General features: G+C 37.0%; 1 protein-coding gene across 10 annotated transcripts in view; it reads left to right on the top strand.

Moving 5' to 3' along the window:
- The window catches only part of NCKAP5 (NCK associated protein 5), a 674,857-nt gene that overhangs the window by 500,428 nt on the left and 146,735 nt on the right, over positions 1-27,694 (top strand). For all 10 annotated transcript variants that reach the window (XM_034423812.2, XM_060687933.2, XM_087884207.1 and 7 more), the window contains 3 exons: positions 5,986-6,054; positions 9,615-9,653; positions 19,073-19,192. In XM_034423812.2, coding sequence (XP_034279703.2) covers positions 5,986-6,054; positions 9,615-9,653; positions 19,073-19,192 — 228 coding nt within the window. The remainder of the gene's footprint in view (positions 1-5,985; positions 6,055-9,614; positions 9,654-19,072; positions 19,193-27,694) is intronic.

Genomic DNA, 27,694 nt, shown 5'->3' with positions numbered 1-27,694 from the left:
ATGGAAGGCAGGCTGGTAGGAATTGTTTTTTCTGAAGTTCTAACTGTCCATTGAAGTCTATATCTGTCTTGTTTGGTTGCAGTGCCAAACCAGACAGTTATAGAGGTGCAAATGACAGATTCAGTAATTACTATGTAGAACTGTATCAGCAGTTCCTTGGGCAGTTTGAGCTTTCTGAGTTGGTGCAGGAAGAACATTCTTTATTGTGTTTTTTTGATGACATTTTTGATGCTAGGTGTCCATTTTAAGTCTTGAGATATTATAGAACCTAGAAACTTGAAGGTATCTTCCATTGATACTGTGTTGTCTAAAATTGTAAGAGGTGGTAGAATAGAAGGGCTTCTCCAAAAATCTACAGTTTTGTAGAAATTTGGTATGGCCAGTTCAAGATTGTTCTGGCCACACCAACAATCTTTGTTTTATTTAATATCTTAATATGATTTATGTTGATTGCTTATTTAGTATTCTGTGACTATCACTGAGTGTTCTGTCTTACGATTTATGGTGAATGTATTTTATGATTATAATCATGATTTATCACTTGTTGCTTGCATGTATACTGAGAGCATATGCACAAATTCCTTGTGTGTCCAATCACACTTGGCCAATAAAGAAGTCTCTAAAGAAAGAATTATATTTGGCTCCTTGTGGACAAGGTCTCTGAAGCTGAAGCTCAAATACTTTGGCTACCTAATGAGAAGAGAGGACTCATTGGAAAAGACCTTGATGTTGGAAAAGATGGAAGGCAAAAGGAGAAGGGGATGGCAGAGGATGAGATTGTTAGATAGCATCCTTGATGCAATGAACATGAAGTTGGGAAAACTCAGGGAAAATGGAGAATGGGGTGGGGGAGGCTGGCATACTATAATCCAGGGAGTAATGAAGAATCAAACACAATTTTGTGACTGAACAACAACAAGGACAGGGTTTATGGTAATGAATAAGACATTGTCCTGCCTAATGAACAGGTTCTTTTGGGCCTGCAACCTCAAATGAAGTATATATTGCTGAGTCCCAATTAGTTGCAAAAAAAGTCCTTCGGAAGAAGTCCTTCAGGATAATCACCAACCTTTATCTTCTTTGACACATTGCCAAAGGCCTTACTTGGCAAAGCCTCACGCAGTTCAGAAACAAACAAGAGATGCTGACTGGAAACAGAATTAGCAACGTTGCTTTCCTGCAAAAGGCCCAAGTGCCTTTGTTTCTCTTTTAAGCCTTATGGGAGGGGCCAATCATCTCCTGGCCTTACTCCCAGTCATCCCTTTTGCTTTAGCTGCTCTTTGTTGTGGCTCCGTTGCCTGAGCCTGGGCTATCGACAGATGCAGACTCTGAGAGTGAGGGGGAGGAGTTGGCAAGGCCTCCCTCTCCAGGACCCTCCTCTCTGGCAATGCCTCCAGAGGACACCGAAGGCCAAACGATAGGCTCAGAGCCAAGCACGTCCCCGCAGCCACAGGTGGACAGCGACGAGGAAAATAAGTGCTGGCTGGACCCTCGCCAGAGGCGCAGGGAGAAGCGTGCGCAGCAGAGGGGAAGGCATGCCAGAGATTAGCTGAGTCACTGGACCACACCCCACAGGCTATAAAAGGGAGTGTGGTGGCCATTCGGACTCTGTGACGGACAAAGCTAATCTCTGGCGAGGCATTTGGCACCTTCGGACACAACACCTATTTGCTGTGGATTTAATTACAACCTGGACTATTCAAACTGTGTGTATTTTTGTCTGTGTTATCGGAGTAAAAGTTTTTGGCAGGCAGCCACGGAGCTGCTGCCAAGTTCCTTATCACTGACGTTGAGTGTTTGAAGAGTTTATTTAGCCCTCGGCTGGCTGGTTGGGTGTGTGCGTGGTACGGGGACAGAATACTCTTGCCTTCTGGCAGCTCTGCGCATGTGTGCACTAGGAACAGGCTCCTCCTGTTCCTCTGCCTTTCCGCTGCTCGACTCTGGGGGCTCTGGAGTCTGTGCATCACACCCAGATGGCCCTGGCCCCATCTCTGCCTCTGACGCAGAGCCCTCATCCAGGCCTTCCCCTGGCTCCAGGATTGGCCCATGTTTCTCCCCAGCGTCCTCACTGTCTGACTCCGCTGCCAGCTCCGCAGGCTGCTGGCAAACCACAACACCTTCCTGTCTTGGGTCCTGCATAAAGCTGGCTGTTTCCCTCCTTCCCATCTTGGTTGTTGAATGAAAATATAATCTCTCTAGGACCTCATTTCCCTTTTTCCAAAGAAGCCCCTCATGGACTTTAATTTTCCCACTCTGACCAACTGAAGTGAGAAAAGCTGGAAGAAGCATTTTAGAGATTTATATGACTCTGATATCTTGAAACAATAACAAAAGTCTAAAGCACGGGTGTCAAACTCGCCACGTCATGTTATCGTCACATGACGTTTTGCAATGTTTTTCCCCTTTGTGGAGCTGGGGTGGGTGTGGCCTGCGCGTGACGCATCCGGCTTGCAGGCCACCAGTTTGACACTCCTGGTCTAAAGAGTCTAAAAAAGAATTGAAAAATAGAAAGTCATAAATATATGTGGTGAGAATGTTGAAAAACAGTAAGATTGCATATATAGATGGTCTAATTGGAAAAAATGTTAAAATATGGATATGGTTACACCCATATTTACCCAGAGTTACACAGTAGCTCTGTTTCTTATTTAATGTTTTTGTGAAGCTCCATGTGTGCTTGTAATTTGGAAGAATGCATTATTGTCTCCCTATACAAAAGGAAATTTAGAAAGTGAAAGGCAAAATAATTAGTTTGTAAAATGTGAGTGTGAAGATGTCAGGTGGAATTTTGATTGAAAGAATACCAAAAGATATAGTGTTCAAGATTTAGGAAGTAGATTGGGTCTTTTGCTAGGTAAACCGGATCTTTGTTCTGCAGGACTTTGAAAAATGTGTGAACGTGAGGAAGTTTATTGCATGCTTGTAGATTTAGAGGAAATATGATAAAATATATAGGTATGAGTTATGGCATATTTCTCATGAGTATGGAGTTGAAGGTCGTCAATCAATCCAATCTGAGGGATTTATGATGGAAGCTGTGTGTTAAGGAGGGCTTTTTCCCAGCTTCAGTTTTGTTTTTGTTTTTTGCTATTCATGATTTTTCTGGAACAGAAAGTGCTAGCAACAATGACTCATGATCTTACCATGTCATGGATTAACTACTATAAAGCACTCTTAAGTAGGACTTTTCTTAACAACCTTCCAGAAACAGCACTTCTAATGAAGGCTGTGGCTATCCATGTGCTAGTCAGAACTGCCTGTTATTGCCTCAAAGCTCTAATATTGTGGTAATTGCATTGACCTCCAGCTGTTTTTTGGATACATATCAAGGTGTAGCTTGGAGGCAAGTTATTTAAAGATTGCTTATTCCAGATAAAATGTGCCCATCTAAGCCATGTCTGTAGAAAGTGCCTGCTGAAAGTCCTTGGAAGTAATGGATGGGGCCATTTTGAGTAGTAAACACATGGTATGTGAACATGGATAGGATATTGGACTGTTAATTTATTTTGTTTTAAATGTGACCATTTTATATAATGTTGTATATATACACAGGTATATTGTTGTATATATACACAGGTGAATGCAACAGATCAAATTATGTTTCAGTGAATCAGAATTGATTTGTATTATATAAGAAAATTTTGTATCCAAGTAATTAGTAAAAAGTATAAAGCTGAACAGTGATTGGATGTTTCAGCAAGATAGTGATCTGAAACATTCATTCAGATCAACCAGAAAAGAAAGATAAATGTTTTGTAATGGCATTTGTAGTCCCCAGACTTGAATATGATTGAACATATGCAATGCATACAATGAGACCTACAAATATTTCTGAACTAAAAGAATTCTGAGAGGAAGAGTGGTGGAAAAAGCCCAAAAGCAAGAATAGAAATAGTGAAATAACTAAATAAATAGAATGAAAATTAACTATAAAAATGTTTGGGAGCTATTTTTTTTTTTAATGTTACCACAGTGTCCAAACTTTTTCACCTACCAAACTCACTGTTCTTATTTTGAATTTATAAATAACTTGATATTCAGAATAGCAGAGAATTGTTTAACTTTTTACCATTTTACCAAGATTGTGGCAACATATGGTCATTTAAGTAGTCGCTCTATGTTGGAAATGCTGGCTTAATGTTCGTTGAAGAAAATAGTAGAAGACTGATGAGAAAAGGGAATGAGAAAAGGAAATAATAGAAAATTGATGAGAAGAGGGAATGAGATGTAACACCCAGAACAGGAGGATTTTTCTGTATTTTTATGTTTCAGTATTTTATGGCATGCTTTATTTACAAGTAGCAGTCTTATTCGCTGAGTGCTAATGCTTATTTAGTCAGATGGGCACCATCCATATATGGCATATAGTGCTTAATATGTTGGAATAGCTATCAGGAAGATTCAGTTTCAATTCCAGCCTCAGCATGAAATGAACTAAGAGACTTCGCAATTACAAATGAGTGACCCAGCCTACCTCATATAATTGATGTGAGGAGAGATGTCCTAGTTGTAGGACAGAATCTGGTCCCACCTTTGGCTCTTAGAGGAAAGGTGGTACGTAAATGTCTTGAATGAATTCTGAACAGAGCCATTATTTGTGGGGAGGGGGGGTGTTTGCAACATTTTTATTAAAATATATAGGGACTAGAATGGGATTTGCACTGTATGATACTCTTGGATTTCTTTCAGAGAAGCTTTTTGTGCTTCAGAAATGACAGGGTTCTCATCATGACAGAGAAGTGATTATGGTTGTTTCACCCTGCAGCCTTGACCTGGCATTTCCAATGCCAGATGAGATTTCTGCTTTTTAGAATCAGAACCATTGAAAAAAAGGTTGCCTTGGTTTTGTGGCGTGCCCAGATGCAGTGATTTTATGGAATTAGGGATCAAACCACCTCCACGGCTCTAGTTTGTACTGATTAATTTAGTTTTATAGTTTTGAAGGTTTCTTTGTTGTTGCTTTAATGAAAAAAGCTTATATATCTGTTCTGCTATTATTCTGAACAAAATATTGTGGATATAGCAAGAAAAATGTGTGCTGCTTTCATTGGTTTTGCAAGAACTAAAAAAACAAAAAAAATGAAAATGAAAATATGACTGCCCTAGCCATTAGTGCTATGATGTCTGAATGATAAAAGGAGATCAGTTTTTATTATTGTAGATGTAAATCTGTTAATATTAAACTAAGCTTTCTGATTTAGAGAGGAAAGACAATGCCCTTGACTCATGGTTTCCTAGCACTAAAGTTTGGAAGGCTTGAATAAAAGAAAATTGATATATCAAATATCCACTGCAGTATTTTTACTAAAGGCTGTTTTCAGTATCTGTCAAGAAGACATTACAGAGATCTGTCTGGCTCTCCTAAATTGAACTATATTGTGCATGTGATTTCATAAAGTTAACAGAATTTGTGTTATTTCAGAACAGCAACACATATTTGGAGGGTAAAAAATCCAAAGTTTACATTAGATCGTAAATAATTATATTTATCCTACACAGTTATAAGATTATGAGATTACATTCACAATATAGGTAGTCCTTGATTTACGACCTCAATTGAGACCAAAATTTCTGTTGTTAAGCAAGGCATTTGTTAAATGAATTTTGCCCCATTTTACAACATTTTTTGCCATAGTTGTTAAGTGAATTACTGCAGTTGTTAAATTAATAACACAGCTGTTAAGTAAATCTGGCTTCCCATTGCCTTTGCTTATTAGAAGGTCGCAAAAGGGAATACCACAATCGTCATTAATTTGAACCAGTTGCCAAGTGTCCAAATTTTGATCACATGACCTTGGGGATGGTACAATGGTCATAAGTGTAAAAAACAGTCATAAGTCACCTTTTTCAGTGCTGTTGTAACTTTTAACAGTTACTAAATGAACTGTCGAGGACTAGCTGTATAATTAAGTTGTCATGTTCTTCATTATATCCACTAATTAATGTATATTTTTGTTTGTATGTGTGTGCTTGTGTGTCTTTCAGGCAGAAAATTCCGCACTGGCTATGGAAAATAAAAATCAGAGAGAGCAGTATGAAAGATGTCTTGATGAGGTGAGATGGATCGAATGTTGGTCTCCTACTCTTTGGTTAAATATCTCCTTCTCCCTCCCATAAGAAAGCTTTCTGGCTTGCTTCTGTTGTCCTTTAATTCTCAATCTCAAGTTTTTTAATTATTATTTTTATTGATTTATTTAAAATATTTATATAGCTGGCCATCTTTCAGACAACCATTCTATTATTGTAGAATGCTATATGTCTGAATCATAAATTAATTCAGATAGTTTCATTTTACTTACTAGCAAATTTCTTAGGTTAACAAGAATTATTGCAAAGGGGCCATCATACGTAGTTTGATTTTCACACAGATTTTGCTGCATCCTTTTTTCAAGTAACAAAAGTTCTTCTACCTCAAATCTTCAGGAATCAAGGCCAACATTATCTTCTCTACTAATTAAAAATCAGGGATCTTCGTCTATCCATGATCTAAAGAATATGAAGTAATGAAGCTCCTGCCTTAGAATTGTAAAATCATGGGGTCGGGAGGGATTCTTGGGTCTTCAGATCCAATCTACTGCTCAGTACAGGCTTCTTTGGACTGCCCTAGACAAATGGCTCTCCTAGCTTTGTTTGAAAACCTCTAGGTACCAATTAAGGAGGAATTTCATGACCATGAAAACTACAGACTGCTTCCTGGAGTCGCCGATGCTTCGTGCCTATAGGTTTTCAAACAAAGTTGGGAAAGCCATTTGTCTGGGATGGTCCAAGGAAGCCTGGCAACCGAGAAGATTAAAAATCATAGGAGATTAGCAGTTTTGCAGTAAATAGAGGAGATTATGGTAGCCAGATAAAATGATCAAATGTATTTTTTTTCCTTTTGGTGGCCTTGGAAAAAAAATAGAATTATTCAGAAATGTTACTGACAAAGAAGTTTGGATATTGTTTGGTAAGTGGTATAGTTTGGAAGGGATATAGTGGTAAGCAAATTGCCACAGAGCTTTTTGCCTGATAATGGTGAAGGTCATTATGATTATGACACCATTTTAGAGGAGTGTAATAAACAAGCCAAATGAAAAATTGAACTGTTGATCTTCACACAATAAAATTATGAAACCAAAACAAGGTTAAAAAAAGATACAGTCCAATCAATTTGCAATCACTAAAAAAGTATTCAGCATGCAATATCACTATCAAAATTGATAACTGAATAATGAAATTAAATAGAGCCAATAAGCCATAAACTTTAAGACTGGTTAGGTTTACCTGCATGGCTAAGAATAGTATTGCCCAAGCTAACTTCTTTGATTGCACTGTAGATGGAAAGGAATATGTTTTTTAAACCCTTGTTATATATTAAAATTAGGCTTTGCCTAAAGAGTATAAGGCAGGGGTGTCAAACTCATGGCTTGCAGGCCGGATGTGTCACGCACTGGCCATGCCCCCCCTCTTTTAGCAAAGGAGGAAAATGTCACGATACTTTACGTGACGACAACGTGACCAGGAGTTTGACACCCCTGGTATAAGGGAACTAGAGGCCAAATGCTGAACAGCCCTTGACATGAAGGAAGTAAGAGGGAAGAAGACACAATCAAAGATTGTGATACCTGAGATAAGAAATAAGAAAGGAACGATCAGATTCATCTTTTTTCAGAATCGCTGGATAGATCCCTTTGTGGGTAAAAAAAGAGAAGGAGTATTATATTTATTCACTACCTTGAGTTTCTTATAAAGTAAGAAAGGTGGAATAAAAAGCTAATAAATAAATAAAATTATTATTTTGTTTAAAAAAAGACTAACATTCTTCTTTTTAAAAGTTATCCCCGGAAACAATTGCTTTCAAATTAGTTGTAAATCTCTGTTATTTCCTCCAAGGAAAAATACATCATGTACTTGAATTAAACTATAGTGTAAACAGCACTTTATTTGTTTTACTTAATAATGAACTTTATTTATTTACTTGACCTGTTGGGTCGTTGTTTCAGAGATATTTCCTGACCTAAAAAGAAAATAGAATTATCACAGACACTGCTGAAAATCACTGGGAGCAGCAATGACTTCTAACTTCCTGTCGGCTTTCCCATTTAATTTCTGATGGGAAGCTGACAGTTAGCATCAGAAACTTTTCTTCTTTATTGTCTTCTTTCCTTCTTTCCTTCTTTCCATCCCTCCCTTTCTCTGCCAGTAATAAAGAAATAAACAAGCAGCTCAAATTCAGGAAATTACCATGAAAAAAGAAAAAGTATTGATTTTTATTTTAAGGTATTAACAACCTATCTTAAGCACATACTACATAATGCTTTGTGACATTTGTAGTAATGTATTTGTTGGCATGTATAATGCTCCATTGTGGTGGTGTTAGGCAATTATTCAGTGATTCTATAAATAAAAGCATCCATATACAGTATCCCCCTTCTGAATATCCTGAGTATCTTCATTTCAGACACTTGGTTTATTAAAATTTGTAGAATTCCTGTAGCATTTAATCCCTCTCCTCTCTGATTATATCACTTTGTGTTGTTTCAGTGAATATGTAGGCACTTTACTGAACTCCCAAAATTTAGAGTATTAATTGTGATATTTAAAGTATTTGCTTATTTTTTAGATTTAAAAACCCCAATATAGCATATCTCTTCTATGCCACTCTTATCTAAAAAGTTATAGTTCTGACTACAGTTTTAATCTGTGTCTTGTATTAAATCATAGAGATAGCTATTTCATGTGACCTTTGCTGCCTGTGGTGCCTTAGGTTAGAGAACAGTTTTGGAAATGATAGGAATTTTATGAGAATGTGAATCATTTCAAGCATTTGACTTCTATAAAAATATAAGTATTTAGAAAAAGGTTGAATTCCTCTCTTAAATTCTAATTCACATGAAACCAAATTTTAAAATCAAATTAGTGAAAGAAAGAAACATCTCATTTCTAAAAAAAATCACTTTATTCAAAATAGTAAAATTTACATAAAGCATAAGGCTGCATAACAAAATAAAATGGTGGCATATCGCTCATTAAAATATTATTAATTGCATAATAAAATATGTGATATCTGATTTTGGATTTTAAATTTAATGATAAATAGGAAACTATTTTTTTATTAAAAAAATAAGATGAAAATATAGAAAATAATCCTAGTAGATGAGTAAAGAATTAAGTAAAATTAATTCTATACATAGTTCTATAAATCAAAGTTTTGTTATTTTAAGTCAATATAAAAAAAGTATGGTAAAATTCTAGTCTGATTGAGCTGTAGGTATTTTAATTTTCTGGAGCATGCAATGCCATCTAGCTGTCATGAACAGATGGTCTATTTTATTTTATTTTTCCTTTTTTGGTAGATTCAGGGCTGCCTTTTCCATATAGAGGACCGAAATGCTTATTTCTTTCTTTAAAGCAATTGACTTATATATAGTTTGGCTCCTAGTCTGTATTGGTTCTACTCTTTTCACTTTGCAGGGTAAAAAATGTTGTGTTGAGGGGTCATTTAAAAAAACTACTAAGTTTTGAAATTAAAAAAAAAAAGTAGAATCTCAGTTTCTATGGAAGTTAGGAGAGTTTAATTCCCCTCCCTCCCAATTATGAAAAGTAATTCTCAGATATGATTATTTCTTCTGTAGGTAGCCAACCAGGTTGTACAAGCGCTGCTTACTCAGAAGGTAAGTCATTTATTTTCTCTGTGGTGTCAAAATAAATAATACTTAACTAAAATTATCAATCTTTTTTGTCCAGTAAATTGAACATGATGACATATTGCATTGAGTCACTAGGAATCCCTTTGATTATCCTTCTTAGGCCATTGAATAAAGATTAAGAATTTATTTCAACCAACACAAAAACAGTGTCTTCCTGCTGATAAAACCCTGCGGAGTATGCAGAATGCTCTCAGCAATTGAGCAGACTTAACTTACAAGATTACTTCAAGTTAAGCTGGACCTGAAATCTCATCCATATTTGGGAGTGTTACATTAAATAAATTTATCACTGTTAATATATAGCATTAGAATATGATCCCATTTTTGTATATACGAGGTTATGCCATTCTTACAGAATTGGAACAACTGATTGCTTTGCTTAACATGTTCATTTTATACTTAGGGCTTAACATGTCCAATTTATACTTAAGGCTACAGACAGCCAAATCCCTACACATGTAATGAGACATGCAGCTGTTTTTAGTTTTCTTGAATTGCACCTTGGAGATAGCCAATTTGGTTGGAGCTGCTGTGCAACATTAATTGAGTTTTCTTACCTTTCTCCCAGCTTATATGTGTGTAGTCTTTTTATTTATATACTATATTTTAGTTATTATTTATGTATGATATTGAAGCTCGTTTTTCTATACCAAGATATGCTCTAGGGCAGTGCTTTTCAGACTTGCCAACTTTAAGACTTGGCAAGTATAACCCATGATGGCTGGGGAATTCTGGGAGCTGAAGTCTGCACATCTTGAAATTGTGAAGTTTGAGAAACACTGCTCTAGGGTTAAAAATCAAAGCAAAACAGTGGTGGCATGAGAAGCAGCATAATTTGCAGTGTGGGTTTATCTCTTTTTCCCCGGAACAGGGAAAAAGGGGACTTAGCCCTTTTCTTTGCCTGCCAACACTTTCATCCACTTTTACCTGGAGTTTCTTGTTTCCCAACAATATTGAGCTTATTATTCTAGAAGAGGACCTTGCCACTTCTCTATTGAGATTCTTAATTATCCAGGCCATGGATGTCCAAAATGTACTTTTTCCAAAAGGCAACTAGACTTCCTTGGTTTTTTTTCCTTGAAAATGTTCCCTTCCCTACAGTTTTGCATGCTATAGCTTAATCTTCCACCCAATTTTATTCCACCCAATTCTGTTCTCATGCAAATTTATAAAGAGCTGTGGTGGTGCAGTGGCTAGAATGCAGTATTGCAGGCTAATTCTGCCAACTGCCAGCAGTTCACGTCTCACCGGTTCAAGGTTGACTCAGCCTCCCCTGCTTCTGAGGTGGGTAAAATGAGGACCCAGATTGTTGGGGTCAATATGCCGACTCTGTAAACTGCGTAGAGAGGGCTATAAATCACTCTGGAGTGATATATAAGCTTAAGTGCTATTGCTATTGCTATATGCAGCAATATGTTTTGGAGCTCCTGTTAGTGTCTTGGCATAATTGAAAGTTGCAGAGGGAATGGTGGTGGCAGTTTGTCAAGGAGATTGTCCAGTGATGGTTTCTTGGCCCACAGTTTGAAAACAGAGTGAAGTGTTTTTCTTGTATATTATATTTTCAGGGAGCCTATGGCAATTTGATTGTTTTTTTATTTGGAACATATGACGCAAACCTAGGTAAAACTACTTCTTAGTGTATGACCATTTCTTTAGAAGCCATTCTATGTTATGACTGCACTGAAAAAGTTATGTCTGGTCTTTGCGTTTACGACACAGCATCCTCATGGTCACATGATTATGATATAGGTGCTTGGCAGCCATTGCATATTTACAATGGTAGCCGTGTCCCAGAGTCATGTGACTGCCATTTGTGACTTTCTCAGCCAGCTTCCAACAAGCAACATCAATGGAAAAGCTGGCAGGGAAGGTAGCAAGTTGTGGTCACATGATGTCTCCACCTATTGAGCGCAGAAAAATTGGATGCAATCACATGATGCCTCACTTCATGTTTGCACTGCTTAACTCTGACTATCCTGTCCCTTTATGGTTATGAGTTGAAACCAACCTGTGTTCCCTAAATACTCAACTAGATGGCAGAACATAGCTAATTTTAGGATGCTAAGCAAGGCTTGAGCTAATTAGTATTTAAATGGAAAATCAACCAGTTTACAAGCAAGACTGGAAGAAATATCCTGGAAGAAGGCCGAGGACAAATAATTTCTTCACACTTGCCAAGAAAACTACATGGCTTTATCTATGTAGTCACCATGAGTTCAGCTTCATTTGTACAATATTTCATCTATACTATCTAAATGGTTTGCCAGTAATCAAACCAACTTCTCATGAAATGATTGTAATTGGCTGAATGATGGAGTTAATTTACCATAAATAATTAAACAAATAATATTCTATTTATACTTTATCACATCTATACCTCTCTCCCTCCCTCCCTTCTTTTTTAGCATTTTTGGATTTGGAATAACATTTTTGCTTTGTAATTATTTTTTTCTGGAACCCCCTCCAAAAGCTATGTAGTTGCACCTCTTAATCAACTCTGTGGCCATGGTTATTAGGATTGTAGAAATCCATTGGAGGGGTGCATGGCAAAGAACCTGCCCAGATCCACTTCTCAAAGCACAGAAACACCAGGCCCTTTTCAAAACTCCAAGTGGCAGGTGTGTCAATGGAAATGTTGTCAGATGCCTCCATGTGCTTTCAGGAAATGGGATGCACTAACACTAAGCATTCAAGAGGATGTGGGACTTTGAGTAAGGGGTTTTACCCAATTCTCACAGTGATTTATTTGTCTCCTTAATGTTTCATAGATATTAGGGAGTTAAAAGATGCTTTCATGTTTTAACTCATAGTATCTATGAAACATTAAGGAAACAAATGAACCAGTCCCAGGAACAAATCAAAAATATATTCCATTTGTATCTGCTGTACAAATCAGGGGCGAAATCCAGTAGGTTCTGACGGGTTCTGGAGAACTGGTAGCGGAAATTTTGAGCAGTTTGGAGAACCAAATTGTTGAATTTGGTTTTATTCTGTTTTTAAATTTTGTTTTTATCTTGTGGCTGTTCACTGCCCTGAGTCCTTCGGGAGTAGGGCGGTATACAACTAAACTAAACTAAACTAAACTAAACTAAACTAAACTAAACTAAACTAAACTAAACTAAACTAAACTAAACTAAACTAAACCAGCAAATACCACCTCTGGCTGGCCCCAGAGTGGGATGGGAATGGAGATTTTGCAATATCTTTACCCCAAGAGTAGGGAAGGAATGGAGATTTTGCAGTATCCTTCCCCTGGAATGGGGTGGGAATGCAGATTTTGCAGTATCCTTCCCCTGCCATGCCCACCAAACCACACCCATAGAACCAGTAGTAAAAAAAAAATTGGATTGTACAAATTGGTACAAATCCTGAATTCAAGAGCCTACAAGAATTAGATTAGCATTCTACAACGTAACAACGCTTTCTATGAGGGTGTCTTTGTGATTGCATTCTTCTCAATATAGCATTATCTTACTGAAAAACATCATCCTTCCTTTTTCAAAACTACAAAGAAACCAAAACAAAAAACAGTGAAGTAAGGGGAGATAATAGTCTCATAATATAATTATAGCACCCTTAGGATTAAATTTTCCCCCCATAACTACTCTTTTTGTCATTATCAGAAGATGCAAGAGCCACAGGTTCTAAGGACTCCCTGTGAGTGGACCAAGAAAATAGATTAAAATGCATTTAATGGAGTGATTTGCTTGATATTGACAAAATTTGACAGATACACAGCCTTGGCTGAGTAACACTAGCTAATTTAATATCTTGAAGGGGAAACACAAAGCATTCTAAATGTTAATGAATGTTAACTCTTACAGCCCTTTTAATGCTATCTGGACTGAAAGCGTTTATACAAAAGGACAAGAAGGCAAAACTGTACAGTAAATAGGAAATTCTGCTTTGGGGGTCAATCACAAATGACTTCTATACTAATCCAAGTAAAATCCAGTAAACAGATAAGTCTTCTACTACATTGCACTAAGACAGAACAAGTCATGTCACCAAGAGATGATACCCCAGAGGGACTTTATAAATACAGAAGGAATCTGAACAACTCTCACCAAGAATAATACCATACAGGAACACTGATCATATGTGAAATTTCATACCATGAAATTTCAATGGTCCTTTAAGGGATATTTTTTATTATTTAAATCAATTAAATTTAATTAAATATTGGTTTAAGGAATGAAGTACAAATAGCCCAAAATTATATCAAATTATTGTCTATGGAGTTTCTCAGTCATCCAGGTCATGGTTGTCCCAAAGATGCATTTTCAAGAGGCAAGTGGCAAGTTTTTCTTAAAACCAGGAGATCTGAGAGATCTGAGAGAGCAAAAAGTTGAGAGATTTATCAAGGTCATTGAACGCTTGAGATTAAATTTATAGTTTAAAATAGGCACGTTGGATATGACTGTTCTTTGTAAGACACGGAATTCCTTTAGTGAACTCAATTTTGAGAAGGAAATATATAAATTTAAAAAAGAATATATGTAGCACAGGGTTGAAATGAGAGGTCCTTGATGTTCTCTAAGCTTGGTCGTTTTCTTGCAGACCTTTCATTATCCAAAATAGGTAACATCATCAATGCACTGATGATGTTAACCTAGTTTGGATAATGAATCATCTGCAACAAAACAGCCAAGCTCAGAGAGCACCAAGGACCCCTCATTCATACATTTACAAGCAATGCAATTTTTTTGAGCCCATGTGGTTTAGTGATTCTGGTGTTGAACTAGACTTTGGCTAGTTTCTCTTAGCCAAACCGACCCATGGGGTTGTTATGGAGGAGAAATACTATTCTTACTGTATAAAAAAGTGTAATCCATCCATCCATCCATCCATCCATCCCTTCTGGTATGATTTAAGATATCTAGACTTCTAATTTTATATAGTTCAGTGCTAAGTGATGAAGTCTATACAGATAGTCCCCAACTTACAACATTTGGTTTAGTGTTCATTTGAAGTTACAATGGCACTGAAAAAGTGATTTATGATCATTTCCTACACTTACAGCCATTGTGGCATCCCCATGGTCAACATTGGTACACTTGGCAACTGGCATGTATTTATGACTAGAGTCATGTGGTCATCTTCTGCGACCTTCTAACAAGCAAAATCAATGGGGGAAACCAGATTCACTTAACAATCATGTTACTAACTTAACAACAACAGTGATTCACTTAACAACTGTAGCCAGAAAAGTCGTAAAATGGGACAAATTCACTTAACAAATGTCTCCCTTAGCAACAGAAATTTTGGGCTCAATTGTGCTCATAAGTAGAGGACTACCTGTACATCTCGAAGTTGCCAAAGTTGAGAAACACTGATCTAGCCAGTTAAATTTTAATTTAACTTTAAATCTAGGAACAAGTGAGGTCAACATCTAGGTTTTTGAAATGGTACATAGGTAGTGTTGCTCAATCTAAGTTACTCTGAATTCCCAGGTCTCATAAAACATTTATTCCTTTGAAGTCTGTGGTTTTTAATCTTAATTTTTGCCGCTAGCTCCTCTGTATCTTATTTGTTAGAAACTCCTTAAGAAGTGGCATTAGCGCTTTTGCTTGCTTAAACAGAATACCTATAATAGTTCTCCATGTGAGGCCTGAGTTGATGCAGTTATTACCAGAGCATCTATTTGCTGAATTAAAGGATTTAGAATTGTGCTGCACTTCAAATAAAATATCATTGCCTCCTTGTCACTTTAGTAGGCAGAGAATATATAACTTGGTTAGCCTTAGGGGTATTTTAAATAAGCACTGCCCTCGTAATGCGTGCAGGCAAAATGATTTCTTAGTTCATTCAATGTTAACTTTGAATTAAAGCTAAGCTATGTTTTTTCTGGCTATCTCTTAACAGAATTGTGTTATTCCACCTCCTCCCTCCCCCCCCCCCCAATCATGCTGGCTTTGACACAGCACAAGAGAAGACAAACACTCGGGTTATTTCAGACTCTTCCACGTTCTAATCTGTAGCTTCCGCTGGTTTATGTGCTTCCAATATCTTGTTAATATTGTTAATGAACACACACAGACGGAGCTAAACATTGTTCTTTTCGATCATGCATGCTTCCAAAAATAAACTATAGAAAGATAAGCAATGTGTCTGTTCTCAAGTTTAAGACATGGTGATGAGTGCCCAAAGCGCATGTGCGCGTATGTCAGGGGTAAAATCTAGCAGGTTCTGACAGGTTCTGGAGAACCGGTAGCAGAAGTTTTGAGCAGTTTGGAATACTGGCAAATACCACCTCTGGCTGGCCCCAGAGTGGGGTGGGAATGGAGATTTTGCAATATCCTTCCCCCAAGAGTGGGGTGGGAATGGGGATTTTGCAGTATCCTTCCCCTGGAGTGGGGTGGGAATAGAGATTTTGCAGTATCCTTCCCTTGCCACGCCCACCAAGCCACGCCTACAGAACCGGTAGTAAAAAGATTTGGATTTCACCACTGGCGTACGTGCAACCCCAAAATGCAATGCGAGCACCCCCTGTGCATGTGTCTCCCACCCCGCACATGCGTTCCGCCCCCCCAACGCATGCGCCTCCCCGCCCCCCGTTTTGGCTTTCAGGTTGATGCAGGAGGCTTTCCAGGCCCAAAATGGGGCATGTGGGCTTCACACCGTGCCCTCATGCCCCATGTTGGCTTCCAGATTGGTGTAGGAGGCCTCCCAGGTCCAAAATGGGGCATAGGGGCTTTCAAGCTGTTGGACCAGGTTGGCCTTTGGTTAGGAGACCACCTGTAAATCCCATGATTGTGGAATAGAGTGGGAAGTGAAAAAATATCCAAAAAAGAAGCAATAGCAAGCCATTTCTCTACTATGGTAAGACAATTCTGTGAATATGTCCATTCAGACACCGAGTGGTAACCAGTGTCTCCCTCTCCCTTTCTTTGTCTCTCTCTCACACACACATACCATTTTACTTACAAAAATACAGGAATTCTCCCATTCACTCCTGCATTTTAGCTGAGTCTTTTTCTTGTACACCTACAGTATTATCTACATGCTTACAGATACCCATTCTTGAAAATAGAATATAGCGATCATATCTATGACCAGAAAGTTAAATCATTGATTTCCAATCAGTGTATGCTGATTGGAAAGAACCAAGCACCTATCAAAAAGCTTTAATTTCTATGACTAAATTAATTAGAATATTTATTTGATCCTAATAACTCTTAGCTTTCTTACATGTCTACCAAAGATGATAAAAAAGATCCTTCAGATTCACTTCAGAGAATTCAGAAAGAAGTAAACTGAATAGAAAGAATAACTACTGAGCTGTGTGACTCCAAATGTCCTATTTTTCCTATATGCATTTGAATCTTCATTTTTGGTGCTATTTAACCAGAACTATTTGTTGGAAAATGTTATTGTAATTTCAGTAAAATCCCTCTTACTCCAGCTCACCCCACTACAGGTTTCCCAGATATATTAAAAGAACCCCACGTCTATGGGAAACATAAATTGTTCCCATAGGCTGTGTCCTATATTGTCCTGGCCCACATCAGAGGTGGGAGAGGGATGGAGGGGGTGGGGGAGAGAGAATGATTCATTGACTTGCTTGTATATCTTCACAATAGCTGGCTTTTGTGGACTATAATTTTTCAGATTTCATTGGAATATTAAGATAACTAATATTCCTCACTGAAGATTTAAAGTTTCACAGGGAGGCATCAATGGAGAAGGGATAGATATATGCCAGTGCCGGTTGATTTATAATGCAGAGGTTAAGAGAAACTGTATAATATTCTCATATAGCTGCCTCTGCTCAGTGTAGCTTTTATCTTCTTTTCACCTGCCATTGGTTTGCTTTTTCCATTTTTACTGGGGATGAAATATAAACTTAACTTTGCTTGTCTTTCTCCAACACTCAGCACTATATAAGAATACTTCTAGAGTATTGTTCCTTATGGGGAAGTAATAATTTAGCATATAATAATTTATATTTTATTGTATTTATTCTTGTGAATATAGACATAGCAGAAATCATCAAAATAGTTTTATACACTCACCTGGCAAAAATATCCTTGAATAACTGGGATTAGTTTTAGGAAAGATGTAAGCAAAGATAGAAGTAAGTAAAGTAGTGAGTAAAGAAAAGCTATTAACACCTTAAGTGCAAGTTTAAAACTTTTATCTCTGTTTCAGAAAGTTACATTTTAAACATTATTGAGACATACTACTGCTGAAACTATACATACATACATACATACATATGTGTGTTTGTGTGTGTATGTGTATATGTATGTGTATGTGTGTGTATATATATACACATATATACACACATACATACATACATACACATATACATATATACACATATACATATACATGTATACCAGTGGTAGGTTGCTACTGGTTCTCCCCGGTTCTTGCAAACCGGTAGTGGAAATTTTGAGTAGTTTGGAGAACCGGTAAATACCACCTCTGCCTGGCTCGTCCCCAATGTATTCGCTGCCTCCCGAGTCCCAGCTGATCAGCTAGAAGGAAAAAAAATCAGGGCTCACTTGACAAAGAAGAGGAAAAAAAAACAAGACACTGTCACTTTAAATTGAGAAGCCAAGAAGCCTTCCAACTGATCTGCTAGAAGGAAAAAATCAGGGCTCACTTGACAAAAAAGGGAAGAAAAAAAAAAGATGCCATCGCTTTAAATTGACAAGCCAAGAAGCAGCTGCTGGAAGAAGGTTTTTACTTGCAGAAGCAAAGTGACATTCAGCAGTTCGTTTCTGGGTCAGCCGAACAACAAACTGGATAAGAGGAGGGATTCTTATATGGTTCTATGTTTTTGAAGTTTTGGGGTTTGTGCAACATGGGCTTTGTGTTTCTAAAAAGATTTGGGCAATTTCCATTGTGAAATATCCTGTCTTGAATGAGTTTTCTGCTTGCTTGTAAATGGAGCTGAACTTCCGCCTTCCATTTTCTATTATCTCTAAGCACTAGCTGTTTTCTTACAAAGTTTCCTTTATGCAGCTGGCAGGAATGTGGAATGAGTATCGGGCAGGTTCCTTGTTAGCAGCTTGATTTTTCCTTGCTTTTCTGGGAGTCTTTTCTTATGAGTAATATTTTATTTGGGGAAATGAAGAGGGGGGAGTTTGATTCCTTCCCAGAGCAGGTTAGTGGGGTGGGGAGGGAATGGGGATTTTGCAGTATCATTCCCCTGTCATGCCAGCATGCCACGTCCACCAAGCCACACCCACAGAACTGGTTGTAAAAAATGTTGAAACCCACCACTGATGTATATACACACACACACAAATATATATACCATATGTATGTATATACAGTATATAAATATCAAACGTATTCTAGTATTGTCATAATTTTGGGGGTCAGATGTTGTTATCTTGTTATTACTTATGCCATTTTCTTTCTTGTTCTAGGATTTGAGAGAGGAATGTTTGAAGTTGAAAACAAGAGTTTTTGACCTGGAACAACAAAACCAAACACTAAATGTGCTATTCCAGCAAAGAGTGAAACCAACATCTAACGTACTGTTTCAGGTAAACGTATTTGTAAATAAATGTTTGCATTCATACATATTATAGTTTTATCCTGATTGAAATTGCCTAAGAATGGATAGTTAGTGGTAAAGCCAATAAGAAAAAAATGATGTTTTATAGATACAGTAAATTACAAGAACATGGCTTTCGAAAGCTGCTATATTGCATTTGAAATGGAGAGTCCAGATAGTTCTCTCCTAGGACTTCCATGTTTAATGTCCATTTGTGGTTTAGTGTTATGACGGTGATGAAAAACTAATTTTACAACAATCCAAGACTGTAAAGCAAAGGAAGGTAGGTCCTAAGCACAGTTTCATTTAGCAACCACTTCTTAATGACTGAATTGCCGGTCCCTGTTGTGGTTGCTAAACAAGGACAACCTGTGTACACAAAGAAAGAGAGAGATGAAAATGCATTACTGTGTGAGACGTTGCTTGCCGAAAAATTAGACACTTTGCTGTAATAAAGAAGCAGAATAACAATCTTCCAGGGGGCAAAATACTTCCATCATGTAATCTCATAATGTAATTGGATTAAAGTCTAGATTTCCAGACAAACAGATGATTTATCTGAAATCTTGTGTAGATGAGGTGTATCCTGTGGTAATCTTCCCTCATCTAACTTCTGTGCTCAGTTTTTCTTGAACTCTGATTTTCCTTTTTCCTTTTCAAATTTTCCAAAGGTTAGGGGATATTTCCACAGAAAAACATTTTGTAGAACAAAGGGATGTAGAAGTTGGAAGACATAAGAAAAATAAAATAAATAAAATAATGACTTAGACAAACAGAAGTGCTTTATAGTAACACAAAACCATAAAATCCTTGGATTTAGCTCTATGTTTTCCATATGAATGGGTTCATTCATATGATAGAAAGTTATATGAAGAAAAGGAAGGGCATTGCCTTCTAAATATCATATCTGCACAGTTTAAAATAAGCAAAAGTCATCAACATTACACAATGAAAGCCTTGCAGCTGGATCTCCCATTGTGCATAAAATGAATAAAAGATTAGTGTTGGGACCAGAAGAGAGGAATGTATCTCTCGTGGCCTGTGGGCTCCCTTGTCTGCATTTAGTACCGTCAACAAGGGAATCCTTCTGAGCCAACTGAAAGGAATGAGGAGGGTGATTCTGTGTTGCAGTTGTTCTACTACTGGCTGGCTTTGGTCAGTAGTTGTGGGGAGGGAGAGGATGAATCTTTGAGTGCTCTGTGGTGTGGCTTAGCCCTTCCCTCCATAATCATCAGGGAGAGTATTCATTGGCAAGGGATTATCTGTATGAGCTGCCATCTCTGGCATAGCAGGACATGCAGTTGTGTCCCTTTCTCAGTATTTAAAGGCTGTTAAAGATTGGATGGGGTGGAAATGGGTTCATGCTTATTGTCCCAAACTAATGGCTGGAGGTTCAGAAACTGACTCAGAAAAGTCCTCTGCACTACTGATGTAGTGATGCTTTCAGGGAGAGTAACAGCATGAATGTTCATTCAGAAATGAAACAAGGAAAATGGAACCTTTTTGCGTATCCCATATTTCAACTGAAAGTGTGTGTCACCAAACAGAATAAGATGCACCAATTGCATGTGGATAAGTGTACTGATCTCACCATGAAAGCAGAGAGGTCTCATTCTATACCTCTCTAATTAGAGGGACTAGGTTTGGATTTATCCAGACTTTTTTTATAGTGAAAACTCATGGAAGCCATTGATTTTAGAATGAGAGTGATAGATGTATATTAATAATCCAAGCACATCATAAGCATGCTCCCTTGCACAATTGTATCTAAAAAAAAATAGAATTAATTTTCAAGATACTTCTGTAGAAAAAAACAACCATACAATATCAGAAGAAAGTAAAAAAATGAAACACATATTGCAGAACATTGCCTCTGGAATTCTTTCTAAATCTTGGTTAATAGCAATTATTTGAAACATATGACAAGAAGGAAGGAAGGAAGGAAGGAAGGAAGGAAGGAAGGAAGGAAGGAAGGAAGGCAGGCATTGGCTCAGATTGCTTCTCCCATAAGGATGTGCTAGGGTTTTTTTTTCCCTCTCCTGGCCAGATCTGGCTCATTTTTAGTATGTGTTGCGTTGCCTTCCCATCCTACCAAATTTGGAGAATTATCCTGCAGATGGACAGAGTCCCAAGATCCTTTACCTAATTGCCTTCTGCCATTCTCTTAGGCTGAATTAAAAAAAAATTCTCCAAATAAAACTTCTTTTCTGTTTATTCTATTGATTTGACAACCCAGAGATGCATGTTCCATGTTTTGTCATAACTGTGAGAAACTGGGTTAATTTTGTTTCTGCCCTTTCTTTCCTTGTTTTTCATCTGCCCTCATTCATCTGTTTGAGTGATGAGTGAAAAATGTGGACTGAAACATATTAGCTACCTTAGTGATATCTGGAGAGAAGACACATAAAATTCTCTCCTCAGGGAAGCGCAACTGTTTGTAATGTTGATGGTGGAGTGTTGGTATCTGGCAGAGTTTTTCTGGCAGTCTGTCTACTTAATGGTCCTTTTTAATGCTGCCTTGGTTCTACTGAAATGTACAGCTGTTTTTACATCTTTTTATTGTGTTTATATTGTTTTATTATATTTGCTCGTTTAGTTTATTTGTGCTCAATTTTAGAAGTGGTGTTTGTACATAGTAATTGACTCCAGATGAATAATAGCAACAGCTAATAGACACCATAATCACTCAGTATTTATAAAGCACAGAAAATACAGCACATGCAGTACAAGATAATACAAATGTATTACTGTTTGGTGGTTCAGAAAAAAAATGAAGGAAAAGGCTTAAAGGGGAGATGTTGTCCTAACTAGCGAATTCTAAAAAAAATCAGAAACAAGTAAAAGAAGAAGGAATATAACAGTAATTTGCTAGCATAAAAAGAAACAAAGTGTAATCAAATATTGACAGGACTAGGGATGACACTGTAGCAGTGTTCCAATATTTGAGGGGCTGTCACAAAGAAGAGGGGGTCAACCTATTGTACAAAGTACCTGAAGGCAGGATAAGAAGCATAGATGGAAACTAATCAAGGAAGACAACAAATCTAGAAATAAGGAGAAATTTCCTGACAATTAGAACAGTTTATCAGTGGAACAACTTGCCTTCAGAAGTTGTGGGGGCTCCATCACTGGAGGTTTTAAAGAAGAGATTGGACAACCATTTCTCATGAAATGATATAGGGTTTCCTGCCTAAGCAAGGGGTTGGACTAGAAGACCTCCAAGGTCCCTTCCAACTCTGTTGTTCTGTTATTTAAACAAGAGTTTTATATAGCTTTCTAAAGCAAGGCAGAGAGAAGGCTATGAACAAAAGAAGTTCCCTCATATGAGGCCAGGTTTTTCATTGATGTAGTCCTGTATTGATTCTGATTTGCATCCAAATGCTCTAGAACAGGATTTTATCCTAATTAGGTTGTAGCTGCAAGGAGAGCTGAAGGCAGCTAGACCCCCTCCTCATCCTAATCTAGACCTCCAGATAGTTCTCAATGTGGATAAAATAAGAAAAATACAATAAAATAACAAAAATTAGAATAAAAATGGATAATAGCAATACAATTAGTTGTCTGAAATTAGTGTCAGAAAATGGAAATTCCGCATATGGGCCAAACAGCTTTTAAGTTAGAAATTGCTTTACTGATCAGTTATGACCACCTTTGGCAAAGTCTGGCATCAAGTCAACTTGGATATGGATTATCCAGTGGGCTGACTGGACCAGCAGAAATTCTCTTTAAGTGGTATTAAAAATGAGGATAGGGACAAGATTCTTTCAAATAATCTTGTCTGAAAGACCAATGTGACATGGAAGTCATTAACATTATTTTGAATTCTGCCTAGGGGGAAAAACTAGAGAAAGCATGGATTTTAACTAATATCTTCTGTGAACAGTACAGTCACTATGGCCTAGGATATTTCTACATTCCTAAAAAAGTCTCTTAACTATAAAATGTTCATTATTCATTGAGACATCTTTTTTTAAATACCTGTTACAGTAGCGTAACATTGATAACACAAAATCAAGACACACAATCAAGATACACAGCATATGCTAATTAAATCAGCACAATTTTTCTTACCTTTATAGGAGAAAGACATAACAATATGAAGTTTGATTGCAAAAAAGTAGCATAAGGGAATCTAGCTGTCGGCTAAGTTATAAATGAGGCCCAATGTTTAACATATAATCAAATTATCCCTACAGAAATCATAGCCAAAACTGAACTAATGTATCATAATAAACCAGTTATTTTAATACAATTTTTTCTGTGAAGAAATCAATAGAAGTCAATTATCTTCTGCAATTTAGTTGTTAATAGCCACTCTACTCTTACTAATACACATTTAGTATGCTATTGTTTCACACAGTTTTTATACAGTTAAATAAAACCAGTGGCAAGTAAACCTTTTTCCTGAGGAATATCCCAGATAAAGTAAGATTTTTAGAGCACCACCAAATATGTATAAAAACCTGCCTCCATCGATATAGATTTGTATGACCTGTAAACACAGGTCAGTAAATTTTACAATTTTGAAATAAGGTCTCTAATAAACATTGTATAAACAATTTTCATTTCTTTACAAGTCTGATGAAACTGATGAAATGCCTATATTTACACAATGCAGTATTTATTGGTGTACACCATTTACATTTCTTCCTCATGGTTCTCTAAAGTTAAAATGGCATTATTATATACTCTTAAACTTGTATGAATTCAACATTTGCTCATATTGATTGGTTCTCAACACATGGCTGTTTGAATGACCTAATGCCTGTGTAGTGTAGGTTTAATATCTCCATTAAATGATTTTGAACCAAGCTCTGTCATTCTTAACATAAAAATAAATTCGTTAATTTCAATTTGACTCTATTGTCTCATCAAGTTCTTGGAACCACAGCATGCCTAAAACATTGTGAGTATACCTTGAATGTACAGGAGTTATACCAGGATTTTCTAACAATGCCCTTCAGGTTATGTTGTTGGTTCCAATGGTCCTGCTTCATGATACTGTCTGGAGAGAGTTTGTCCCATTGTGACTTATTTTAGTTTTCAGTTTGTTTCTCTGTGTCTCTGTTCCAGCTCTTACTATCTGTGTTCTTATTCCTTATTCTGGTTCAGATAGTCCTCGATTTACAACCACAATTGAGCCCAAAATTCCCATTACTAAGCAAGTTGTTAAGTGAATTTTGCCCTATTTCATAACCTTTCTTGCCACAGCTGTTAAATGAATTAGAGTGCCATTGTTCAGTTAATACACATTACACAGCTGCCCTGTTGCTTTTGCATATCAGGAGGTCGCAAAAGGTGATCACATGACCCCGGGACACTGAAACCATCATAAATACATGCCAGTTGCCATGTGTCCAAATTTTGATCACATGACCATGAGGCTGCTGCCACAACCATTAAATGTGCAAAACAGTCATAAGTTCCTGGTTTTTTTTAGTGCCGTTGTAACTTTGAACAGTCACTAAACTAATGGTTGTAAGTCGAGGATTCCCTGTATTCTAATTTAGTTTATCTCACTAGCTTCCATGAAGTTTAGTGCTGTATTTATTGCAGCCACAGGAAAGATGTAGAAACAAATTATATCCTACAGAGCACCTTGAAAGGACATGTGTATTGTCCACATTGAACAAAAAGACTAATAAGTCCCTTGCCTCAGTAAACAAAAAAGAAGAGCTATGGATCATTGGTTTGAAAAAAAGACAACACTGCTAACTCTGTGTGTGTGTGTGTGTGTCTATGTGTGTGTGTGTGTCTATGTGTGTTGTCTATGTGTGTATAAATATATACAGATACACATTCAGCATAAAGCAGCAATTTTGTTTTCTTTTATCTCTTTCCTTTAAATCTCATAGCTGAGGAGAAGTAATCTTGTGAGAAATAGTTCCTTGCATTACTCATTTTTGGCACATTCAGCTTCAGAGCAAAGTTCACAATAAAAAAGATGAGAACATAATTTCCATTCTTAGTTCTGAAAAGGTGTAACCCCCAGAATTTGAGTGCACAGCCTCTTCCTTTGATAGATAGATGTAAGTACATTCTTTCCCCCCCCCTCTCATTTGTGTTCTCTGTAATCAGCTGAAAGAAAAAAATAATATTACTCTAGATCAATTTTATGCCAGGGATGTTTTCTACAACATGTTCAAAGGTTTTTATAATTAATATAGTTTTAAAAATGTCAGTGCCATACATTTTTCCCCATCACCCACTGATCCACAGACACTCAACCACACATGCACACCTAGAGGGAAGCTGGCAACATCACAGAGCTTGAAAATATTGAAAGAGAAACATTTGTATTTATCTCTGGGATTTGATTGTGCAGATTGGCACATTAATTCCTTGGTGCTAGAAATTCGGAGCATCCATTTTTGGCAGTAGATGTCACGCAAGGGAAATCTAATTCTCATCATGAGCAGATTAGATAAACCAAAATCTGATCCAAAATGCCTAGCCTTTCTCCAAACTAAGCATTCTGAACCCTGACATACTACATGTTTCCAAAGTGAAATATTTTTATTTGGTTTTGCCTCAAGCCAGCATCTTATCTGGGTGAAGCAGCTCCAGTGTCTACATGAGATCGCTCTCAGATTAATCTTCCCATCTATAATACATACTATATTCTACTCATTTGATTATTGTCTTGGGGTTAAGCTTTCAATTTATTTTATGGTGTTGCCTGTTGCATTGTGTGTTTCTAACATGTCATGTTTTGGCAAAGAAGACATTTTTATTTTTATTTTATGATTGTGATTGTTCTTTCTGTATGGAGATATCATGTGTTCCATATAAATAAGCACAGACCTCTTGATTATATTAATACACTTTCCCTGTACTTTTGAGATTCTTCGAATGTGAAGAAATGTAAAACCACTTTCAGCAGGATTGGGAATATTTCAGCTTCACGGAGAAACATCAGGAGAACAAAATTCAGAACGTATATCGAGCCTTGAGCAAGAATTGGGGAAAAAATCTCATTTGTCTACCACCAACATCTTCAATTTTCTGTACTTGAAACACCAAACATGACTGGTGAGATTTTAAGAAGTGGATGGGAGATTTATAAGCAAAGGAATTGGCTGGAAGATTTTTCTTTGGGCAAAGAGAAATTTTCCAGCAATTTCTCAAGGAAGGAATGATAACACTGCAACTGAAATAAAACAGTGGGGAGATTTTCTTTTTGATGCTTACCCAGAGGGTTTAATTAACCTTCCCTTCCCCCCCCCTTTTGATTTCTGTTTAACCAAAGAACACTCTTATAGGTCATTTTACCATCTCATAACTAAATGGAAGAATGCCGTATTTCACCTAAGAGAATTTCTCCAAAATGCTCTCCCTTTTTGAAAAAAAACGTCTGTAGCAAATTCTTTTTCATCAAATGAAATGAGAATTGGCAGAGAAAGTACAAAAGAACATCTTAGGTTAGCATTATTTTTTTCCCCTTTTCTATTTTCCTACCATATTGGCTAGTAATACGCTGACTTCCAAAAATCTGTGGAAGCAGCAGTTTATCCGAGGGCTCATATGTGGGATTCCTTGAGATGTCCCTGCAGTTCCTCATGGAAAAACTACACAGTAATAGTTCGTCCCTCTGAGTGCCAACTCACTGATAAAAACATCCATCTGCTCGGAAATATCTTTTTCAGAAAAGAGTTTAAAAAACTTGAGCAGCCTCTGTATCCTTACTGCAGCTACATATTTCAGTGTGCATGACATGTTGTTGGTAGTCAACAATATATGTTTAATACGTAAAATAATAGTTAATATACTGTACATACTATGCCAGATTTTTCCATAGAAATGGCTCTGCTGATAGGCTGCTAATCCTCTGCAGTATCTTATGAGCAGTTGTGGGAGGAAGGAAGAAGTTCAGGGTATCCACATTCTAGAATCTCTCAGGATATATCTATTAGGTTAGAAGGTTATAGCTTTAATCTGCCAAGATTCTGTCCATTAGGTATAGACAAATAAAGGATTGGATTCAGTTGGATTTCACTATGTCATCATTGGGCCTGGCCCTACAGCTACCAAGCCATTCATTTTTGCAATGTTTATGCTCCTTTTAGTGCCATTGCAGTTTTAGTGTATCTCAATTTCTCAAAATTGAGATCTTTGGAACAAATTGGAGAGGGGGGAGAGGGAAGGAGAGAGGGAGACAGAGAGACAATAGTGATTGTGATTACAATTGAGGACTTAAATATTTGATTGAAATGGAATGATGCAGAGTTGTGTGTAAGATGAAACAGGCTAGTCCCTGAAAGAGATGGAAATGAGTTTCTGTCTAAAATTTATGAGAAGTATTACTTAACTTAGAAGGTGAACAACTTGGATCCTACTATTCTTAATGAAGGATGAGAAGTGAAAAGTCTGAGGAATATATTTTGAGCAGAGATTGGAACCAGCATTATAGACTATGTAATAGTATCCTATGACCTTTTAAAATTAGTAATTACTTTTGGAATAGGATGTTACACAGATATTGATCACCTGT

The sequence above is a fragment of the Pantherophis guttatus genome, chromosome 1, assembly GCF_059756535.1.
Source record: "Pantherophis guttatus breed Tessera chromosome 1, ASM5975653v1, whole genome shotgun sequence".
Classification (NCBI taxonomy): Eukaryota; Metazoa; Chordata; class Lepidosauria; order Squamata; family Colubridae; genus Pantherophis; species Pantherophis guttatus.
This window is presented reverse-complemented; position numbering and strand designations above follow the sequence as displayed.